Source organism: Lepidochelys kempii, chromosome 10 (genome assembly GCF_965140285.1).
Source record: "Lepidochelys kempii isolate rLepKem1 chromosome 10, rLepKem1.hap1, whole genome shotgun sequence".
In the NCBI taxonomy this organism is placed as follows: Eukaryota; Metazoa; Chordata; order Testudines; family Cheloniidae; genus Lepidochelys; species Lepidochelys kempii.
Window position 1 is genome coordinate 26,111,848 of NC_136389.1, and position 20,552 is coordinate 26,132,399.

The 20,552-nt window shown below is 45.3% G+C and overlaps 1 protein-coding gene across 2 annotated transcripts in view; it reads left to right on the top strand.

Moving 5' to 3' along the window:
• Positions 1-13,908: 13,908 nt before the first annotated feature.
• TMEM114 (transmembrane protein 114) overlaps positions 13,909-20,552 on the top strand; it is a 28,127-nt gene continuing 21,483 nt past the window's right edge. For both annotated transcript variants that reach the window (XM_073362495.1, XM_073362496.1), the window contains exons 1-2: positions 13,909-14,096; positions 15,422-15,498. In XM_073362495.1, the coding sequence (XP_073218596.1) occupies positions 13,909-14,096; positions 15,422-15,498 (265 nt within the window). The remainder of the gene's footprint in view (positions 14,097-15,421; positions 15,499-20,552) is intronic.

The following is a 20,552-nucleotide window of genomic DNA, read 5'->3' on the forward strand; positions in this document are numbered from 1 at the left end:
TGAGTTCTAGGTTCAATTCCCAACTCTGCCACATGTTTCCCATCAAATGCTGGGCAAGTTACTTAACTATTCTGGGTCTCAGTTTCCTGGATAACAGGGATAAGACTGAAGCATTGAGAGATCCAATTTATTACTAACTTAAAGTACTTTGAGATCCCCTAGTGGAAGGTGCTACAGAAGTGTCAAATATTATCTGTGATGATAATGCAACTAATTGCATAAGGACAGTTTTTAAGGGAAGATGCAGGGCAGAGAACAGCACATGCGGCAATGTTTATAGTAGGGTTGGGAAGGGGGTTTGTAACTAAGAAGCAAAATGATTACAGCTCTTCGCAGACGGATAATGAAGCCCAAACAATCTCAGCATTTGCAGGTGACCTCCTATATACACTCAAGAGTCCACTGAACTATTTCTGTCATTTCATCTCCTGATGCAAACATCTGTCAATTGTAAGTGATCACTGCCCAGAGCAACCCTATCTTGCTATGTCTTGTGTAATGACTTACGTAGTATTTCCAGGCTATCATAACAACTAGTGGGGCTGTTCTAGCACTTCCTCCACAGCCCATATTTGTGCTTTATGCACATCATTACTTTTCCACATAAAACCATTTTTGTGATGTAAGATATGATGGCAAATAGATTTTTTGGCTCATGTCTGGATTCTGAGGCACTGTTTGTACCACATGACTATCCTTTTTCAGTGTTCAGAGCAAATGGGAACACATGGGCTACAATGGTCATATTCCTTTAGCTTCAACAATGAAGCTTTGGAATGACTGAACAGGGATAATCTGAAGTGACTCTTTTTCGACATTGCCTCAAACTAGACTTTGTTTTGAGATGTCTATTTCATGAATACAATTTAAATAATTCTCTGATGACACTACTTTGAATTGCAGGGTTAAAGGTCTGATTGAAAGCTGTGTTTCCAGCAAATAGCTAAAAAAGCCTTCACTATAATTTGTTGTGTTTGAGTTAAACATCTGCACAACAGAAATTTCTCAGTGCTACCCACATAGCAAATACCACCAGTTGCAAATGGTTGTAAGCATTCCTTCTCTTGTCTTGGATCAGTATAGCTCTAGTCATACGGACAGAGCCTCTGTATAAAGCATTTCCCGACTACATTGGTTTCAAATACATTTTCCTACATTGTAAAAAGTAGAACATAGGATGTTTCAAATGTCATAAATCAAGTATTTCTGCCGAGAGTCCAGAAATACCTAATGTTTTCTTTTTTTACAAGAAGTTTGATAATTATAGTTGTCTCCCAATTTTCACACTGTTATGATGAATTGGTTCTTTCAGGGACCATTATCTAAAAGTGATGACTTTCCTAGAGAGAGCTGTCCAGGCGTCCTTAACCAACATATTTATCTTGTGTAGGTTGGATGGAAAGCCATTTGACTCATTGCAATGGGATCAAACCAAGCCAAAAACCCCACATAGCACAGTTCCGCTTAGTGCAACTAGAATACATAGAGCAGAAAAAGAAAAATGTAATGACATCACTGTTATTTTGCTACTTGAAGTAGCTGGTAAATACTCATGGGCCATTAATGTCTCTAAGTGTCTAAAGTAAAAGAATATGTGTTTCATATCAGAAGTTGTGTGTGTGTGCTTACCTACGTATCAATGCTAACTATTTTAGTCAAAATTCTGGTTTCCACTGTGCCCCCATGCACCATTTGAGCACCACAAAGGACTTGGATTCTGTCTGTAGCTGGCCAGTGGAGAATTCCCTTGGTGGAGGAAAACTCACATCTGGTTTAAAGCTGGTGCAGCTGACTCTTGTGCTAGTTGCTATGCCCCACCATCCTCCTCCTCAGGCCTAGCGTAGGGGGTATACTAAGAAAAGGGGGGGGGCATGACAGAGCTTAGCTATGTTATGCCAGTCCTACCCTGACGCATAGTGCCTTAGGCTACTGTAACTCACACCATGCTGGGCATGGCACAAACCAGCCAACAGGAGAGGGGAGTTGTGACTGGCTCCCACCCTTCATTGCAATGAACAAGCTTGGACACAGGAGAGAATCTGGCCCGTTACATACACACACACCCTACCCTTCATGTGTATATGCATATGAGAGGTATTACATGACATGCTGATACAATTTTTTATACCATAGCATGAGTTTGTGATGGCTGCCACAAGCGAGCCATATTGGCTTTCCTTACTGAGTACAGCAACATTTGGGAACAAACAATCTAATGTACTTAAATATAATTTGACCAAGACATTGTGACTAACATCCCTACTCTGGATAAAAAGTGCCAAGAGAACTCCCATGGCCATAAGCGATCAGGAATCAGACTTCATTTTGTAGCTCATCAGAAAAGTGATGCCTGCAATAATACTGTATCCTTCATTGTTAGTTCGGTTCCAAATCACAGTCACTTTGTGCAGGACCCTGGAGGTCTCCCCTTCAAGGACTGATCCTGCATGCCATCATGTAGCTTGGGAGATTGACAAGATCACAATCAAGGTGGCATGACAATATTGTTTACCTCGAAGTATGAATAAATCTGGGTCACAGATGTGTTACATTTTTGTTTCATAATTAGAATAGCCTGGATTCTGCTTTCACACTGGACATCAGTAGTGTTTATTCCTGATTTACACAGGTGAAAAGCCTTGATCTAGCAAAGCGCGTAAGCATAGGCTGACAGCATGCAAGTAGTCCCAGTTACGTTCCAGCCACTTGATTTCAAGGGGACTACTCACCTTCTTAGAGTTAAGTGCATGCTCAAGTGCTTTGCTGAATCAGGGCCTGAAGTGAGATCAGAATCAGTCCCTGTACTTCCAGTAGGAGAAGAGAGAGCATTTAGGAATTATTGTGTTTGCCTGTGAAAGGTATGATTTACATACTAATTTGTGAAGCATACTTAAAGGGAAAGTTTTGCATATTTCTCTCAGTGAAACTGCTCAGCCATATTCAGATGTGTACATTCTTCTTCTGGGGATACATGCTGTCTAATAACAGCCATTCCCTATCTGTTCACAGAGTGTGTTCATATTTCAGTACTAACCTGTCAGTTTATTTGAATTAAAAATGTTCCTATTCACAGATTTTCTTGTTGGCATCATATTCTATGAAATTGTAAAAAATATCTAAATAAATCTGAACGTATTTGCAGGTCTGAGTTCTAAGCATTAATAATACCTTTTAGTATTTTTAGTATTTAGTAATGCTTTTGCTAAAGCTGCTTTCAGAACTACTGGGGACCAGGGCGGAGGGGGAGAAAAGAAAGAACCTCTGTTCATTAGGATCCGTTAGTTCCTAATGTAACATCTGCACGACTTAATGACCCTATTCTGGTTTGATCATCCTTATTCTAGTATCGCCTGCAGACAGAAATTGTAGTTCCATTTATAGGTGCACACTGAATACACAGATAGGGAGATTTGTTCATTCACTGGTAAGTGGTTACAGAAATTGTGTGTGTTTATAACACATAAGCATGTGCTTAACTTTAAGCATGTGAGCAGGCATGTGCTAGAAAAGGGTCAAAATGATGTGCTTATTTGTACTTTAAACTAACAACAATTACTAAAGGCTGATCTAAGGTAAAGCAGCCGGAACCCAAGGAACGTAATTAGCCCCACTGTAAGGAGCTGGCCCACTGTGTTGTATACCCTGTGCAGTCTCATAGATAAAGGATATTTACCATGTTCCTGATGCAAAGTGTCCCTGCATTGACTCATCAACCTTCCTGGCAATACAGCAGGTTGTGGGAAAGTGTTCAGACATAGTCCCACGGTGAATAAATCATATCTGAAGAGGAACAGCCAGAGTTCAGGCAACCCAGTCAATCAATAATTATTAATTACAAAGAGAATGAACCTGAACATATGATCTTGATTACTGTACTGTAGTTTCCACCAATGCTCTTTTGAGTCACTTAGTAAAGGTATTGCAGATGGGACCCTGAAACAGCTATTTAAAAAAACCAAAAAACCTTCTAGAATTCATGAACATTTTCTCTCTGGCTTTTAATGGAATGTTGAATGGTAAACAGGTCTTGTCTTACATTCTTTAATTGATTAAGAAAAAACAGGGAGGAGAAAGTGACATTTCCTGAGAAATTTTTTTGAACACCACCAGATCAACTAATTCCAGTTCCTGGGGTATATTTTAGCTTTGATGTATTCATCTTACAAGTATGCATTCATCAAAGACAGGGGTGGGCAAACTATGGCCCATGGGCCGCATCCGGCCCTTCAGGTGTTTTAATCCAACCCTCAAGCTCCCACTAGGGGGTGGGGTCTGGGGCTTGCCCCACTCTGGCCCTCCAGCTGGGGGCTTGCGTGGCTCCCAGAAGCAGCGGCATATCCCCCATCAGGTTCTTATGTGTAGGGGCAGCCAGGGGCTCTGCATGCTGCCCCCACCCCAAGCACCACCTCTGCAGCTCCCATTGGCCGGGAATCGGGTCCAGTGGGAGCTGCAGGGGCGGCACCTGTGGATGGGTCAGCATGCCGAGCCACCTGGCTGCACTTTCGCATAGGAGCCAGAGGGGGGACATGCCACTGCTTCCGGGAGCTGCTTGAGGTAGGCGCCACCTGGAGCCAGTACCCCTTGGGCCCTCCTACACTCCAACCCCCTGCCCCAACCCTGATCCCCCTCCCACCCTCTGAACCCCTTGGTCCCAGCCAGAGGCCCCTCCTGCACCCTGAACTTCTCATTTCTGGCCCCAACCCAGAGCCCACATCCCTGGCAGAGCCCACACCCCGCCATACAATTTCCATACCCATATGTGGCTCTTGGGCCAAAAAGTTTGCCCACCCCATCTAAGACCATAACTTCATTTCAATTGGACAAATGTATCCCAGAGTTAACTTCATGGATTTAAACGGAGTTATGTAGGATTCATACAAGGTTCATGCGCTTGGCAACATTCAGAGCACACCCGGAGTGTTATGCTGGAGCTGTGCACACACAGCTCCTCTCAAGGGCATGAACCTTGGAATCTCGCCCAGATGACATGAACCGTGGGAAGCCTCCCAGGACTGGGCTCAAGGCCCGAGAGCAAGGAATGCGGTAGATAGAAACTGGTAAATAAGAATGTTAAACAAAGCCAGTGTATTCCTTTTATCTGTTGGAGAATGTAATGCGCGGGGGGAGAGAAAGAATAAAGGGGAAGGTGGAATGCTGACAGGCAGAAGTCGGTTGGCAGACCAGCTTGCTTGCTTGCTAAAAGCTCTGTGCTGTCTTGTATTTGAACAGCAACAGAGTTACACTGGTCCAACTTCATCTTAAGGATCTTTAACTTACTGGAAGTCCTATACCAGAGGTGGGCAAATTTTTTGGCCTGAGGGCCGCCTTGGGTTTCTGAAATTGTATGGAGGGCCGGTTAGGGGAGGCTGTGCCTCCCCACACAGCCAGGCGTGGCCTGACCCCCGCTCCCTATCCGACCCCCTGCTTCTCGCCCCCAATGGCCCCCCCGGGACTCCTGCCCCATCCAACCCCCCTTGTACCCTGACAGCCCCCCAGGGACCCCTGCCCCATCCACCCCAACCTGCTCTCGGTCCCCTGACTGCCCCTCGCCGCCCCATCCAACCCCTCCTCTCCTTCCTGACTGCCCCCCTGGGACCTTTGCCCTCATTCAACTCCCTTCCCCTCCCTCTGACTGCTCCGACCCCTATCCATGCCACTGACCACCCCCCGAAGTCCGCTGCCCTCTATCCAACCCCCCTCTCCCTGCCCCCTTACTGCACTGCCTGGAGCACTGGTGGCTGGCAGCGCGGCTGCACCAGGACAGGCAGCCGCGCTGCGCTATGCAGCACAGAGCACTGGGTCAGGCTGGGCTCTGCAGCCCCGCCGTCCAGAGCATTGTGCCGCGCAGCGGCGTGGCTGTGGGGGAGGGGTATCAGCCTCCCGGCCAGGAGCTCATGGGCTGGGCAGGACGGTCCCATGGGCTGGAGTTTGCCCACCTCTGTCCTAAGACAAACAAGGTTGTTTACATTGATTGGACATAATGCTGCCCTCTTCTTATTTACAGTGTCACCTGAAAGTGAGAGCAGGCATTTGCATGGCATTTTTGTAGCCAACATTGCAAGGTATTTATGTGCCAGATATGCTAAACATTCGCATGCCACTTCATGCTTTGGCCACCATTCCAGAGGACATGCTTCCATGCTGATGATGCTTGTTTAAAAAATAACGTGTTAATTAAATTTGTGACTGAACTCCTTGGGGGAGAATTGTATGTCCCCTGCTCTGTTTTGCCCGCATAATATTTCATGTTATAGCAGTCTTGGATGATGACCCAGCACATGTTGGTTCGTTTTAAGAACAATTTCACTCAGATTTCACAAAACGAAAAGAAGGTACCTGTCAAGGTTCCTTCCCCACTCTGAACTCTAGGGTACATGAAAGACCCCCCCCCCCAAGCTTATTCTTACCAGCTTAGGTTAAAAACTTCCTCAAGGTACAAACTTTGCCTTGTCCTTGAATCCTATGCTGCCACCACCAAGTGTGTTAAACAAAGAACAGGGAAAGAGCCCACTTGGAGACGTCTTCCCCCCAAAATATCCCCCCAAGCCCTACCCCCACTTTCCTGGGGAAGGCTTGATAAAAATCCTCACCAATTTGCATAGGTGAACACAGACCCAAACCCTTGGATCTTAAGAACAATGAAAGAACAATCAGGTTCTTAAAAGAAGAATTTTAATTAAAGAAAAAGTAAAAGAATCACCTCTGTAAAATCAGGATGGCAAATACCTTACAGGGTAATCAGATTAAAAACATAAAGAATCCCTCTAGGCAAAACCTTAAGTTACAAAAAGATACAAAACCAGGAATATACATTCCATTCAGCACAGCTTATTTACCAGCCATTTAAACAAAAGGAAATTAACGCATTTCTAGCTAGATTACTTACTAACAAGTTCTAATACTCCATTCCTGTTCTGTTCCCGGCAAAAGCATCACACAGACAGACAGACCCTTCCGCCCCCCCGCATCCAGCTTTGAAAGTAACTTGTCTCCTAATTGGTTATTTTGGTCAGGTGCCAGCGAGGTTATCTTTGCTTCTTAACCCTTTACAGGTGAAAGGGTTTGGCCTCTGGCCAGGAGGGTTTTTATAGTTCTGTATACAGAAAGGTGGTTACGTTTCCCTTTATATTTATGACAGTACTAATGTGAGATTTCTAAAGATATCTACAGCACTTGACCCAAGGTTTAAGAATCTGAAATGCCTTCCAAAATCTGAGAGGGACAAGGTATAAAGCATGCTTTCAGAAGTCTTAAAAGAGCAACACTCTGATGCGTAAACTACAGAACCCGAACCACCAAAAAAGAAAATCAACCTTCTGCCCGTGGCATCTGATTCAGATAATGAAAATGAACATGTATCGGTCTGCACTGTTTTGGATTGTTATCAAGCAGAACCCATCATCAGCATGGACACGCCCTCTGAAATGATGGTTGGAGCATGAAGGGACATATGAACCTATAGCGCATCTGGCACTAAATATCTTGCAACACTGGCTACAACAATACCATGAGAACACCTGTTCTCGCTTTCAGGTGACATTGTAAACAAGAAGCGGCAGCATTATCTCCTGCAAATGTAAACAAACTTCTTTGTCTGAGTGACAGGCTGAACAAGAAGTAGGACTGAGTGGACTTGTAGGCGCTAAAGGTTACATTGTTTTATTTTTGAGTGCAGTTTTTTTTTAAATACATAATTCTATATTTATAAGTTCAACTTTCATGATAAAGAGATTGGACTACAGTACTTGTATGAGGTGAACTAAAAATATTTCTTTTGTTTTTTTACAGTGCAAACATTTGTAATAAAAAATAAATATAAAGTGAGCTCTGTACACTTTGTATTCTGCATTATAATTTAAATCAATATATTTGCAAATGTAGACAGCATCCAAAAATATTTAAATAAATGGTATTCTATTATTAACAGTGCGATTAATCGTGATTAATTTTTTTAATCGCTTTACAGCCCTAGAAATTATATGAATGGTGGAAGAAACTGAAAAGCAAAACCAAAACCCAACTGATTTGGAGATTTAAAAACAGATTTTGCTGGGTACCAGTAATTAATACAAGTTTAGATAAACTAACCTGTTTACACCATCTGAAAGGAGGAACTCTGGCTTTAGCAGAAGCAGGGCTGACTCTAGGATTTTTGCCACCCCAAGCAAAAACATTTTCGGCTGCCCCTGCTTTTTTTTCATGCGCCCCGCCCCCGGCTCCACCCCAACTCCACCCCTTCCCAACCCCTTCCCCAAATCCCCGGCCCCGCCTTCTCCCCTGGGCGTGCCGTATTTCCCCATTGCTTCCTGCAGCTCCCCCTCCGCAATCCCCCACCTGAGCTCACCTCCACTCCGCCTGCTCCCCTGAATACGCTGCCGCTCTGCTTCTCACCCTGCCCTCTCAGACGAGGGAGAGGCCGTGCGCTCAGGGGAGCAGGCAGAGGCGGAGCGGAGGCAAGCTGGGGCAGCGGGGGCACATTTCTAGCCAGGGGCTGCATGGCCGGCTCCGGAATGCCGCCCCTAGAAATGTGCCGCCTAAAACACCTGCTTGTTTGCTGGTGCCTAGAGCCGGCCTTGAGCAGAAGAACTGCTATTTCTAATCCAGGCAAACAGTGATATTTTGGCAATAATATGTGTTTGTAATGGAATTGATTGTGTGCTGTTTCCTACTTTTAACATTCATTTCAGTAAACAATTTGGACGTTCCTGAATGAATGAACTCAAAGTTCTAAAAATCAATTTCAGGCATTCATGTCTCCATTAATAATATATTAATCTCTGTAGTACTTCTGCAGCACAGTGACTTCAAGGATCTCATGTGGACTATGCAAACATAAATTAAAAGTAATTGAACCAACCAGGGCTGCCTTCAGCACAGCTGTCAGGGAGCTAGTTATGGGCTTTCAAATGCTCAGGCTGGTATTTTTACAACCCTCGGGAGTTTAGAGCAGCCTGCTCTCAGCTACACCAGCCAGTGATGGCTCCCAGGGAGCTGTCAATCAGATTGGGATTGTCAGAATACAGTACACTCTAGCCACATGCCCCTCAATGCCCAATGTGCTGAGAAGTGGAAGTGTGGGGCAGAAGTCAGTTAGGCCAGCTGTGATCTCCCTCACACTGGGGGGAATGCTCGGGTGACTAGATCCAGCTGTTTTCTGGCCTCTGTGCACCACTATGTCTAGGGATCCTTGTGGTTGCAGATTTGGCAGCATCCTCCATACATGTTTGTCACTTATGTATTCAGTAAAGGCAAGTGTGACCAAGCACAAATGACTATTTCCCCCGTCCACGAAAGCCAGTGCAAATCAGAGGCTTCCTTGGTCGAAGATCCTATAACTCTACTGTCTTAGCTTTTGAAGATTTTTGGAAGAATTCAGTAAATTAGAAATTAATCTCTGGAAAGGGAATTTTACCATTTTTGATTTCCCCATTTTCTTTGTAAAAACATAAGAACATAATGTGACGGTGTCCCCCATAAGGCTTTATGGAAATATGCTTATGAATGTATATATAAACCCTGTTATAGTCCTAGCCTTCACAACCTCCTCAGGCAAGGAGTTCCACAGGTTGACTCTGCGCTGGGTGAAGAAGATCTTTATGGGATCTTTATAATGATTTTGTTTTGATGCAGAATTGCCTGTTTAAAAATGTGCAGCAATTCAGTTTTCTTCTGTGATTTCATCTTCCCTCAGGACAAGGATTTACACTTGACTAGACCATATTGATATGAAAATTAATCTTCCTTTGATATATCCTTGTATGTTGGCTCATCTATCATTACGGCCTATTTGTACAAGCAGTAAGTGTTTACTTCATCAAGATATTAATTACTATGTTTATGTATACCTAGATTCTGCAAAGACATACACAGTGATTTAGCTTTACAGTTAACCCTATGGACTCCCTGTATGCCTAAATTGTGTGTGGGAGTGTGTGTGCGCATGTGCTGGATTAGGGCCTTAGGACAGTAAATTCTTCAGGGTAGGGACTCACTCTCATCATGTATTGTACAGCACCCAAAGCAACTGGGTCACACTCCTCATCAGGAGCTGCTGAGAAAGACACCAAAGACTAAATAATCCTGCATGCACTTTTTTTTTTTAAAAACCACTTATTATTGCTTGGCATACTGTTCTGAGACATGAATTGAATCCGCCTTCCTCCACTGTGAAAATATGGGAGAAATACATGCAGTTATTTCATTTAATGGCCCAACTTGCTACTGCTATGAGTTTTAGGACTGAAAGAAAAAAAGTTAGTAAGCAAGAAACTAAAATGTTCTTTTTGTACAAAGATTTTCATGGAACTTTTCAACAAAATGAAATGAAAAATTTGGGGAGTATTTTTCTCCCTCTTTCTGGAAAAAATGGGGGAACCCCCCAAATAATTGAAGTGTAGTCCAGCTCCAGTGTGTTTGGCATGGCCAGCGTGTGAACCCCCGCCCCCTTCGGGGAGGCTAGACCCTGCCCCTTCTGCCTGAGGTCCTGCCCCTATCGCCCCCTCGTACACCAGAGCCTCCCCAGCGGCCGGAGGAGCCCCAGCCACTTCGAGCCCCAGACCAGCCCACCCTGAGTCCTGGGCTGCCGTCCGGCTGAAGCTGCCCCTGGCCGCCAGCCAGCCCAAGCACTGGCCTGAACCCTGGGCCGACCTGAGCTACCCTGGGCCACTGGCCAACCCAACCCAGCCCTGGCCACTGGCCGGCCCAAGCCCTGGCCCAATCACGGGGCTGCCAGCCAGCCGAAGCCCCAAGCTCCAGGCCACTGGCCCAAGCAGAGCCTCCACCGGCTTCAGGGGAGAGGCAGAGCGAGGGTGGGGTCTTGGGGCAGAGGTGGGCAAGGCCACAGCCTGGGTTAAGGGAAACTTAGCCTCCCCTGGTCTATTATATCTGCTGCCCATGGCGTTTGGATGAGCCATTTCAGCAATTATATCCTCTGACATCCTTTACACCTCTGGATTTCACTGGGAGAAGAATGAGGGCATTTGTTAGAGTGACTCTGAATGAAGGATTTGCTGGTATGAAGGGGTGTATATACTTCTGGTTTGTATTTATGAAAAATAAGCTAATAACATTTCTCCTCTTTCGTATACATTTTATATGGCACTTCCTTTTGTATGTCTGAAAAGACTGATTGAGCAAATAAAAATGACTACTTGATTCACTGTAACCTTTGAACACATTGTCTAATAAGGAAAGATTATTGGGGTGCTATCAAAATATATCCATATATATGTTTGCATGCTACAAAGTTGTATCTGTCTGATTTTGAAGATTATTGACTTCGAGTAAGAACTCTCCTCTGCACAGGGCAGCTTTTCCTTCTGATCATCATCTTAGGTTTATGACAGACCATTTACATGGAATAGATAATTATGTCACAAACTCTGCCTTGTGTCTGCGTGATAGGCACTCTTAAAATAGATTTCTTTCAGAGAGCAAGTAAATCAAGATTGATTGGTGTTTGACCCAGGAAGACTGCTGAAACTCAACGTGAACTACATTCAGCAAGAAAAGAAAATGCCTCATAGGTCCTGTCTATAAGATGTATACATTTCACACTTGTGTAACTACACCAGAGAGAGCCTCCAGTGTAGTTAACCTGCACTGGTTTAAGCATAAATTTGCACTGGTACGATTTGATCCTGGTAAGCAACTGAAATCAGTTGACTTCAGTCATTGGCTCAGATCCATAAGCAGAAGATAAGGTGGCAGCATGGCCAATGCATTGATACAAAAGTGCGTGCTTCTGAGTGACTCACATACACATTAGTCTTTCAGAAATCTTTTGCGGGAAAGAGATGCACACATCTGAGATATCTATGCTCTCAGATGCCAAACCCACTGAAGCACGTTGAGTTTACAACTTTATATAATCAGATGCTCACTGCACCTTGTGCTCTATTGGAAGGAGATAGTCAGAGGTAGCGATGATTTGGCAAACACGGTCAGTGTTTAATCCATATTTAAGTTGGTACCTACTCATGAGGTAGAAAAAATGCTTAATTCTTGGCATTAAATTTAAATTTGATTATTTTGTTACTGGACATAATCTAGAGCAGAATGATAAACAGGATATATCATACTGTTACCTATCAATGTATTTTGGTAACATTAGAATGTCTATATATTATGAAATAGCAAATGTTTTGCACATAGTGAGAATATTTTGTCTGGCCATCTTAAAGCACTTAATGGACATTAAACCACACAACACATCTGTGGGTAACCACAACCAGTATTTTGCAAATGGGGACACTGAGGCACAGAAGTGAGCCATTTGCTCAGTAGCTCTTGACTCGATGGCAGAACGGTAAACAGAAACAGAATAGCTGGCTCTTAGGCTTGCTCTCTGACCACTAGAAATATGCTCTCTCTTACAAGATGTGTAGTCATGGCTGCTCTCATTGCTCATATTTTCAGTGACTTTTTTTTCTACCCGCAAGATACATATAGCTGAGCCATACACTACCTGAAAGGCATGTATTGCAGCAGTTCTTCCCCTTTCTCCCCCCCCCCCCCCATTCTGAAACGGATTAAAGAAACCCATGCCACTCAGACCTACATTTGGAAAGGTTAAAAAAAAAAAAAACAAACCCACAAGTACACTTCATCATGAATTAGCTGGAAAAAGAGAGACCTACAAAAAAAAAGTGTTCAAATGTAAGAAAACATTTATTTTCAAACACTTAGTCTGTCCTCCCACATCCTCCCCATAAATAAGAGTCTGATTTGCACAAAGGGAAGTCTTTCCATTCCTGCATGAGACAACTCTGCTGAGATTTTCAAAGCTCCTAGGAGATCTGGATACTGAATTCCGATTATTTTCTAAGAAGTATTCAAATCCCTTAGGGAGGCTTTGGATGACTCGCCCCCCCCCCCCAACCAATCCATCCTTTAAAACTGTTTTGAGACGTACTGATGAAAAGGGCTGTATAAGCGCTAAGTAATTACTACTTAGCGATCAAACAACATCTGCAGGCATTCACCTGTTAAGGAAGAACCAGAGCCTCACGATTAAGATTGCTCTCAGTTGCAGTTATCCAGTTCCCCAGGGCATTGCTGCGGTGCAAAGGACCTCTGCCCCTGGCGTCATGCACAGGGGCAGGGGAGTTCCCCCGTTAATGCTGCCGTGAGGACACTGGACTGGTCCTTCAAGGAGGGCCATGCCAGGCCTGCCACGGACAGGCTGGAGGGAGAGCAGGGCAGACGCGCTTACAGTGTAACTGCCAAAGGGGAGCAAGAGACGCCGGCAGGGCTGAGAGAGCCAGTGCAGAGGGGAGGGGTGTTTGCAGGATCCTCCCCAGCAGCGGGAACTGCTCCCAGCAAGAAAGCCGGCGGGGCTGGGAGCTGCCGCCCTTGCATCTGGCTGCTACGCGCTCCCAGGGCTTTGGTCCCCGTGTCTCACAACACGTGGCCAACGCGCCCCTGTGCTCCGGCCGGGACTCTGCGGGGGGAGCTGTCCGTGGTGCTGACCCGCGCGCCCAGCCCCAGCGCACCTCGCCAGGGCGGCGGGCCGGTCGGGCAAGGGCTGGCCCAGGGCGGGCTGGCCGGGGAGCTGCCCGGAGCGCAGACACAGCAGCGGCGGAGGAAGCAGCGCTCCCGCTGGCTGCCGGCCGTGCTCGGGGGAAGGCGAAGGGCTGGGGCTGCAGGCGGGAAGAGGCGCTGGGATCGCTGGCAAAGTGAGCCTCCCGCCCGGCGTGGCTTGGAGGGGACCGGAGCCGGGGCTGCGGGAGGTGCACGTGGCTGGGTCCTGCGGACAGACTCGCGCTGCAGCGGCGGGGAAGCTCCCGGAGCCGGGGCGAAGGGGGCCGGATTGGGCGCAGCAGGGCTGGCCGCGCTCCGTGCGGGGGATGAGCGCCGGGGGTGTCCCCGTCGGGCGCTAGGCAGCCGGAGACCCAAGGCAGCGGCACCATGAAGATCAAGTTAAGTGGCCTCGCCGTGGTCGTGGTCCTGGCCGGCGCGTTAAGTTTCATCTTGCTGGTGGTAGCTATAGGGACCGACTTCTGGTACATCATCGACGCCTCCAAACTGGAGCGGTTAAACAATTCCTCCGCGACGCTGAGCTCCCACTCGGGACTCTGGCGGACCTGCAGACGTGAGTACGCCTCGACCTCCTGCGGCCCTCTCGGGATCCGCAGGGCAGCTAGACGCAGCGTCCTGCCAGGGGGCACAGCCCCTTAGCGGCTGGGAGTCAGGTCTCAGGGCAGGGACCTTGGGGACAGATGTTCCAGTCACAAGGAACAACGCGACTGGATGGAGCGTGTCCCCATCCCTGACACTGCCTGGAAAAATCTCCCCGGCACGGCTTCTCCGACTCCTGAAACAGGGGCTTTCCCCTTGTTAATGAGAGTAGGTTTATTAAATGCACACAGTGCCTAGGTATTGTTATGACAATTACACGGACTAATAAGTACCGTGGGGAAGATTAAAAGCCGGAGTTGCATCTCTTTATCTGTATTTAGGTAAGTGAGAAATCTCACCAATTGATTAGGTGGAATATGTACCAGAAAAACTGCACTAACTAGGCACAATAATCAATAAGAGAGTGAGGCGATGAAACTTTCTATCCTCTTAACATAATTCATTCCCCCCCCCCAGACGTAGGATTTACAAGAATACTTTTCAAAAGAAGTGCAAACATGTATTTTTATGTAATTAAAACTTAAAAAAAACCCATACATTTTCATCATAAATGCAACCCAAATTAACAAAGGCATCTCATGCCCTCTAGATTAAAATGTAAAATTGTGTGGGTTTAAATGCTTGGGGTTGTGGGGGGAAATACTTAAGCCACTTTTGTCTTTTTCTTTAGATAAAAGGAATAATTTGAATTTTAACCCCAAATGGTGAGATTTAAAATGACCAACAGCGATATTTTAAAGAAGGTATATGTTAAATTTAATCTTGGAGCATATTTTACAGCCTTGGTCTAGAATGGAAGGCTGATAAACTCCTTTGATGCTGTGATAGGATTTTCCATTCTATTTACCTTCTCCTGGCATTCAAATCACCATGATGTCTGAATTAATTTAAATAAAAAAAATAAGAATCACAGAATTAAGCCCAAACAGTGATTAATGTGTATCAAGTGGGGAGGAGAAAGGATGTTGCCTGGATATGAAAAAGCATTCAGGTGGGATTTTCAAAAGCATCAGGGTTGACCTTTGCTCCCATTCAGCGAAATCTTGGCCCCATTGAAATCAATGAGCATTTAGCCCTGCTGAAGTCAATGACAAGGATTTCACCCAGTGGGAACACATTTAGGCAAGTACTGAAATTCTCACCCTCACACAAAAATAACTGATTAAGGGGAGGATGTAGTAGGAGCTGTATGTGCATGTTGAGGAGAACACACGATAAAGTCTTCTATTTGCATTTGCAATACAAACTTAGCATACTATTTTCCCCCTTCTCTATCAGGTAGGAGCAAATGCTTCCCTTTGATGAACCCTTTCTGGTACAAGAACAACAACATGACTGCTTCGCACAAACAACTCTTACGTGAGTAACTTTTTATTATTTGCATGTCTTCACCCCCCTGCATCACATGGGATGAAAGCAATGACCTATGTCTGGGATATAATGTATGCGCTTTGGGGCAGGGTTGTCACTAGGTGTGTACGCAGCACCTAGCACAGTAGGGTCCTCATCCCTGAGCAAGGCTGTAAGGGGCTGCCACACAGAATTAATATTAATAGCTCAACTGATGTCAAGTGTGTTCCTAAAGGACTTCAATAGGATCAGGACTGGACCCAGGTGATTGTACATCAGTGTATGACCTGCAAATATCTTCAGTACTGACAATGGGATGTGCACAATTTAGGGCTTGATATTGCAAGCTGCTGAGCACTTCGCATGAGGTAAATACTTGGCTGTTGCTCAGGATGAAAGATCTGCTAGTGATATTTTACTATTAGCAACTATTTCTTAACCTCTGATCCTGGATAAATCCGTTCTCTGTGCATCAGTTTCCTTGTCATTTAATCTCTCCTGTTAAGTGCTTTGAGAACTACACATGGAAATAAAACCACACCACAGGATTACAGAGTTATAAGGAGGATTCAGCAAAAAACCACCACCTTTTGCGTTCTTGTACCTGGCATTGGCAGCCCCATCAATCCTTAGAGATACTGTAGATATTGTAGGAGAAGGCTGATTGGACCAGCAATTCTTTTCTGCTGCTGCCCCTCCACACTGAAACCTCCCCAATGTTTCCTCGGGGATTGGAGAGCAACGAATAGCAGCATGGCTCCCAAGTGAACCATGCTACCACAAAAGAAGGTTGGGCAGCAGTGCAGAGCCACTTTGCTTGCACACAAGCTTTATTTGGCCTGACATCAGGGGTGGAAGTAAAATTTCTCTTACGGGGGAGGGGGCAGCTTTGCCTGCCCTGGAAGGGGCACGGCCTCAGGCGGAAGGGGTGGGGCTGGGAGGCATTGTCCCTCAGCCAGCCCACCTGTGCCACCAGGGGCGACTGAAGGGGCCTGGGGTAGCTGCTCCTTTTGCCCCCTCACCCCCGCTGTTGGTGGCCTGGGAGGGGCAAAAGGGGCAGGGATGTTAAAGCACACCTGGCAGGGCCACCGCTGGGGTGCGCAAAAGGAGCAGCGACGTTAAAGCACTGCTATGGCAGTGCTTTAAGCAGGGTCCCTTAAGTCAGCAGTACGGGCTGGTACAGGCAGCCACTTTTTACTGGTATGCCGTACTAGCTTGTACCGCCTTACTTTCACCTCTGCCTGACTTCCGTAGGGTTTCCTAGTGAATCTTGTGCATTCTGCAGGTTTAGAAGGCCATGCAGCCTGTCTAGTCTTCTTATGGGCCTGATCCTTCAAGGTGCCAAATGGCTCCAATTCCCATCAACTTCATTTGCACCTTGCAAGATTAGGCCCTGGGCAGGCTGGGAAGCTGGAAAGCCCCTCTTCTTTCCCATCCATTTCAATGAGTGGAAAGCAACTCCACAAAATGAAAGGTTTTTGGTCTGTTTCCTGGTGTGCTGGGAGGGCAGGATAGGGCCTGAAACTTGTCGCTGATAGTGTCAATTGCAGACAGCATTATTGCTTTCATTACCATACAGAAATGCCTACCACAAGTTGTTGACTGTTATCATCAGACGTCGACATCATGGCACTTAAGACAAAGGGGACAGGCCTATATATATGGCAGACAAACATCTGGTGATTGGCAAACAAAAGATAAGTTGTGGCACCTTAGAGACTAACAAATTTATTTGAGCATAAGCTTTCGAAAGCTTATGCTCAAATAAATGTGTTAGTCTCTAAGGTGCCACAAGTCCTCCTGTTCTTTTTGCGAATACAGACTAACACGGCTGCTACTCTGAAACCTGTCAAAAGATAAGTTGTGGGTGAATTTTTTTTAAATGTCAGATGTTTCTGCCTTTGAGCTACTGATGTTTGATTTAAACTGTACCCTAAAGTGCAGTTTTCTTCACAAGCCGTTAGTTGCTTTTATTAAACAGCAGACTCAGGCAGGATGTCTATTTCCCATAGGATTTTTTTTAAAGCAAACAAAAAGACAGACTGACAATCTTAACTAGATTAGTTTTCTATATTTTGGCATGGCATTCCAGTTTGCACTAAAGTCCTCTTGTGAGTGGGTATTTGGGCTCAGTTCTTCAGTCCCACTGAGCCGGATTCTCTTTTTTCACCTTGTGTAGCAATTTATACCTGCTCAAATCAGTTGTAAACTGGTACTGCTCATGCTCATCATTTTTCATAGACGTAAATGATTATGTAAAGTACAAGGTAGTGGAGTATCAAGCCCATTGACGTCAGGGAGAGTTTTTTGCATACTCTTTAGACATACATACTGTTAGAGCTCTGTATTTTTCAGACATGCAAAACAACATGAAATAGAACCAAAAAAGGTATTAAAAATATAAAACTCTCCCCACAGCAGCAGCATCACTCGGAGTGGTGGGCAGCTGTGTCAAATTTGAGTAAGTGGCATTGCAGCCTGGCACAAGGGGTCACAGTCTCTCTCAGGTGTGGCCCAGCTGTCTCTCTGCCATGATGACAGGGGGCAGCCAAGTCAAACTTGAGTAGCATTGAGACCCCATGCACCAGGTTGCAACTCCCAGAGCACTGGGTTGGAAAGGAGCTGCCATGGAAGACTAATGCTGCAATCCTGCACCAGGGCAGGACCCAGCCCCACATCCCCTACATGCATAAAATGAAGTAATATAAAATTCCAGAAAAAAAATCTAAAAAAATAAATAATTTCACAGGGCTCCATATTGCATCTTCTCCTGCAAAATGTTCAACCAGCATCTATATGCTGCTGCATGGACTTTGCAGCATGCACATTAAGATTAAGAATATATTTTGGGGATCTTAATATTTCAATTCTCCCAAGCCCCTGCTAGCTGCAAGCTACAGAACAGATAGAAACATATCAACAGGTACCATATGTCTTTGAGATACAAGTTTGTGTAACTGGAATTTTATGTATGGCTTGCATTCTCCAGCCTAGGAGACACTATTTTAAAAAGTGGGGCATGGTTATCTTTCGTATGCAGAAGCTGAAGGAGACAGGGTGAAGATAGAAGCAGCCATCTTTATTTTGCAACCACTTGAAATATCAATGTGGTGCCAACAAGTCTTTCCCCTTATAAAATATCACAATACAAAAGTAGATCAGTGACATGCAAAGTCCAACCAGATGATCTACTATAATGAGATACACAGGCCATAATAAGAAACTATAGCCGTTTCCACTCATCAAGACCTGTAAAATGGTACTCAGTGGCCACCTGATCATACGGTAGGAGAATGCAACTGTTCAGTACGCTCCTCTCTCACCCTAAGGGTGAAGCTTTTATGCAGGTAAGGCTCCATTCCTACAGCTGTTATAACACAAGCAACCTCTCAGTCCAGATCCCATTCCTCATCCATTGTCCCATGGTGCCCATCTGACTTATGGCCAACAAGACTTTTGGCTTCACCTCCTGCCTTCCCAGGCTATGTTTGTGTCACCACAGACTGCAGAAGCTTTTACTTAGATGGGAAGGGATAGCAGGCAGGCACGGGGTGTCCAGGGAGTGTGTACATGGAGGTATAGGTCTGGTCACAGGTATGAGGAAGCTGGATGGGCCTTGCACATATTAATTTGCATAAGGTCCTTCAAAACCTCTGGCCAGTCCTCAGCAGACCTCACTGAGTGGCTCATTAGTTTTTCTTGTATGGCAGTTCTGCTGCTCATAAGTTTAAATACAGACTGTACATGGGAACATGACAGCAAAAATGCTAGGTGCTCTTATAGCGGGTTGGGGGACCCTAATGAAGGGCAGTGCCTCAAAGCTCAGTATGTAGCAAGTACCCCACCTCAGAAATCTGAGCACACTTCAAGTTGATTCAGCAAGTAACCATAGTCTTTGCTCCCTCTACAAATGCCAGAAACTGCGAACAAACTGGTCAAGCAGGGTTTCATTTTTGACTATTTTAGGATGATACCCTCTGCCCTACCAATGGTCCTTCCATTTCTGATTGAAGGCAATAGTTTGTGTCCTGGGTGCAGATGAACCACTCTAAAAGCCAGAGATCAAGAACCCAGGTATCCCCTGGCAAGCTGGACCCAAATCCTACAGCAAGGATTCTGGTTGTGGTGAGTCTCCAGTGTAGCAGATTGGGAATTCAGCAGAAGCTGGAGTTAGATTTAACCATGAAAACATATAAAGCACCGAGCGCAGTAAGCCTTGTGCTATTGAGCTTACACTAGCCTGTTGTTACTGGTATTGCAATAGCAGTCAGAGCACCCAGATAGGATTGAGAACCCACGTTCAGTGCAATGCAGGCAGACTGAGTCCCAACCCAAAACCTCTACATGTTGCATGTTCAGTATGCACAGAAATTTATAGGGACAAAACAGGCTTTCACTGCAGTTGGCAGGGGGAAGCAGGAGGTTTAGTCAGCAGGAGATGTGGGGAGGGGTTGGGTCTTCACACTTTTGGAAAACACAGGTAACAAAGTGATTGGCTGTTGGCATTTAAATGAGGGTTTACAGGAAACTTCTCAGTGAAATGAACTGGACGGTTAACACTTCAGTTCCGGTGTCTCAGCTAGTTTAGGCTGTTTTCAGACCCAGAAAAGCGGTGTAGTGGTTGGCACTTAATTCACATTTGGAAAGTTATTTTCACATTGTGAGGGCTAGAAGTATAATTTAGGCAACAAAGCTTAGATTTCAAAGCACAATTCTTCAGCAAGAACAGGATTCTGCAGCCACAGAGTCGTAGGATACAAGGGGGTTCTGCTTATGAGTAGACAAGTCTTGTTGGCTTGGAAACAAGAAAAACAGGTCTTCAAAACTGTCATGAAACGGGAGAGAAAGAGGGGATAGAGTCTAAGATAGAGAATAAAATTGGCTTTATAATGATGGTTTAGACTTAGTGTCTATTTGCGTATCTCAAAGAATAAAAGATTGTTTTCATTCTAATTCAAATCGCATTTCTAGAAAAAAAATGTAGAATGGCCACTAACTTACGGAGTGGCTTACATATTTGCTTAGACAGTAGCAGTTTATTTAGAAATGGCATGCTCATTGGC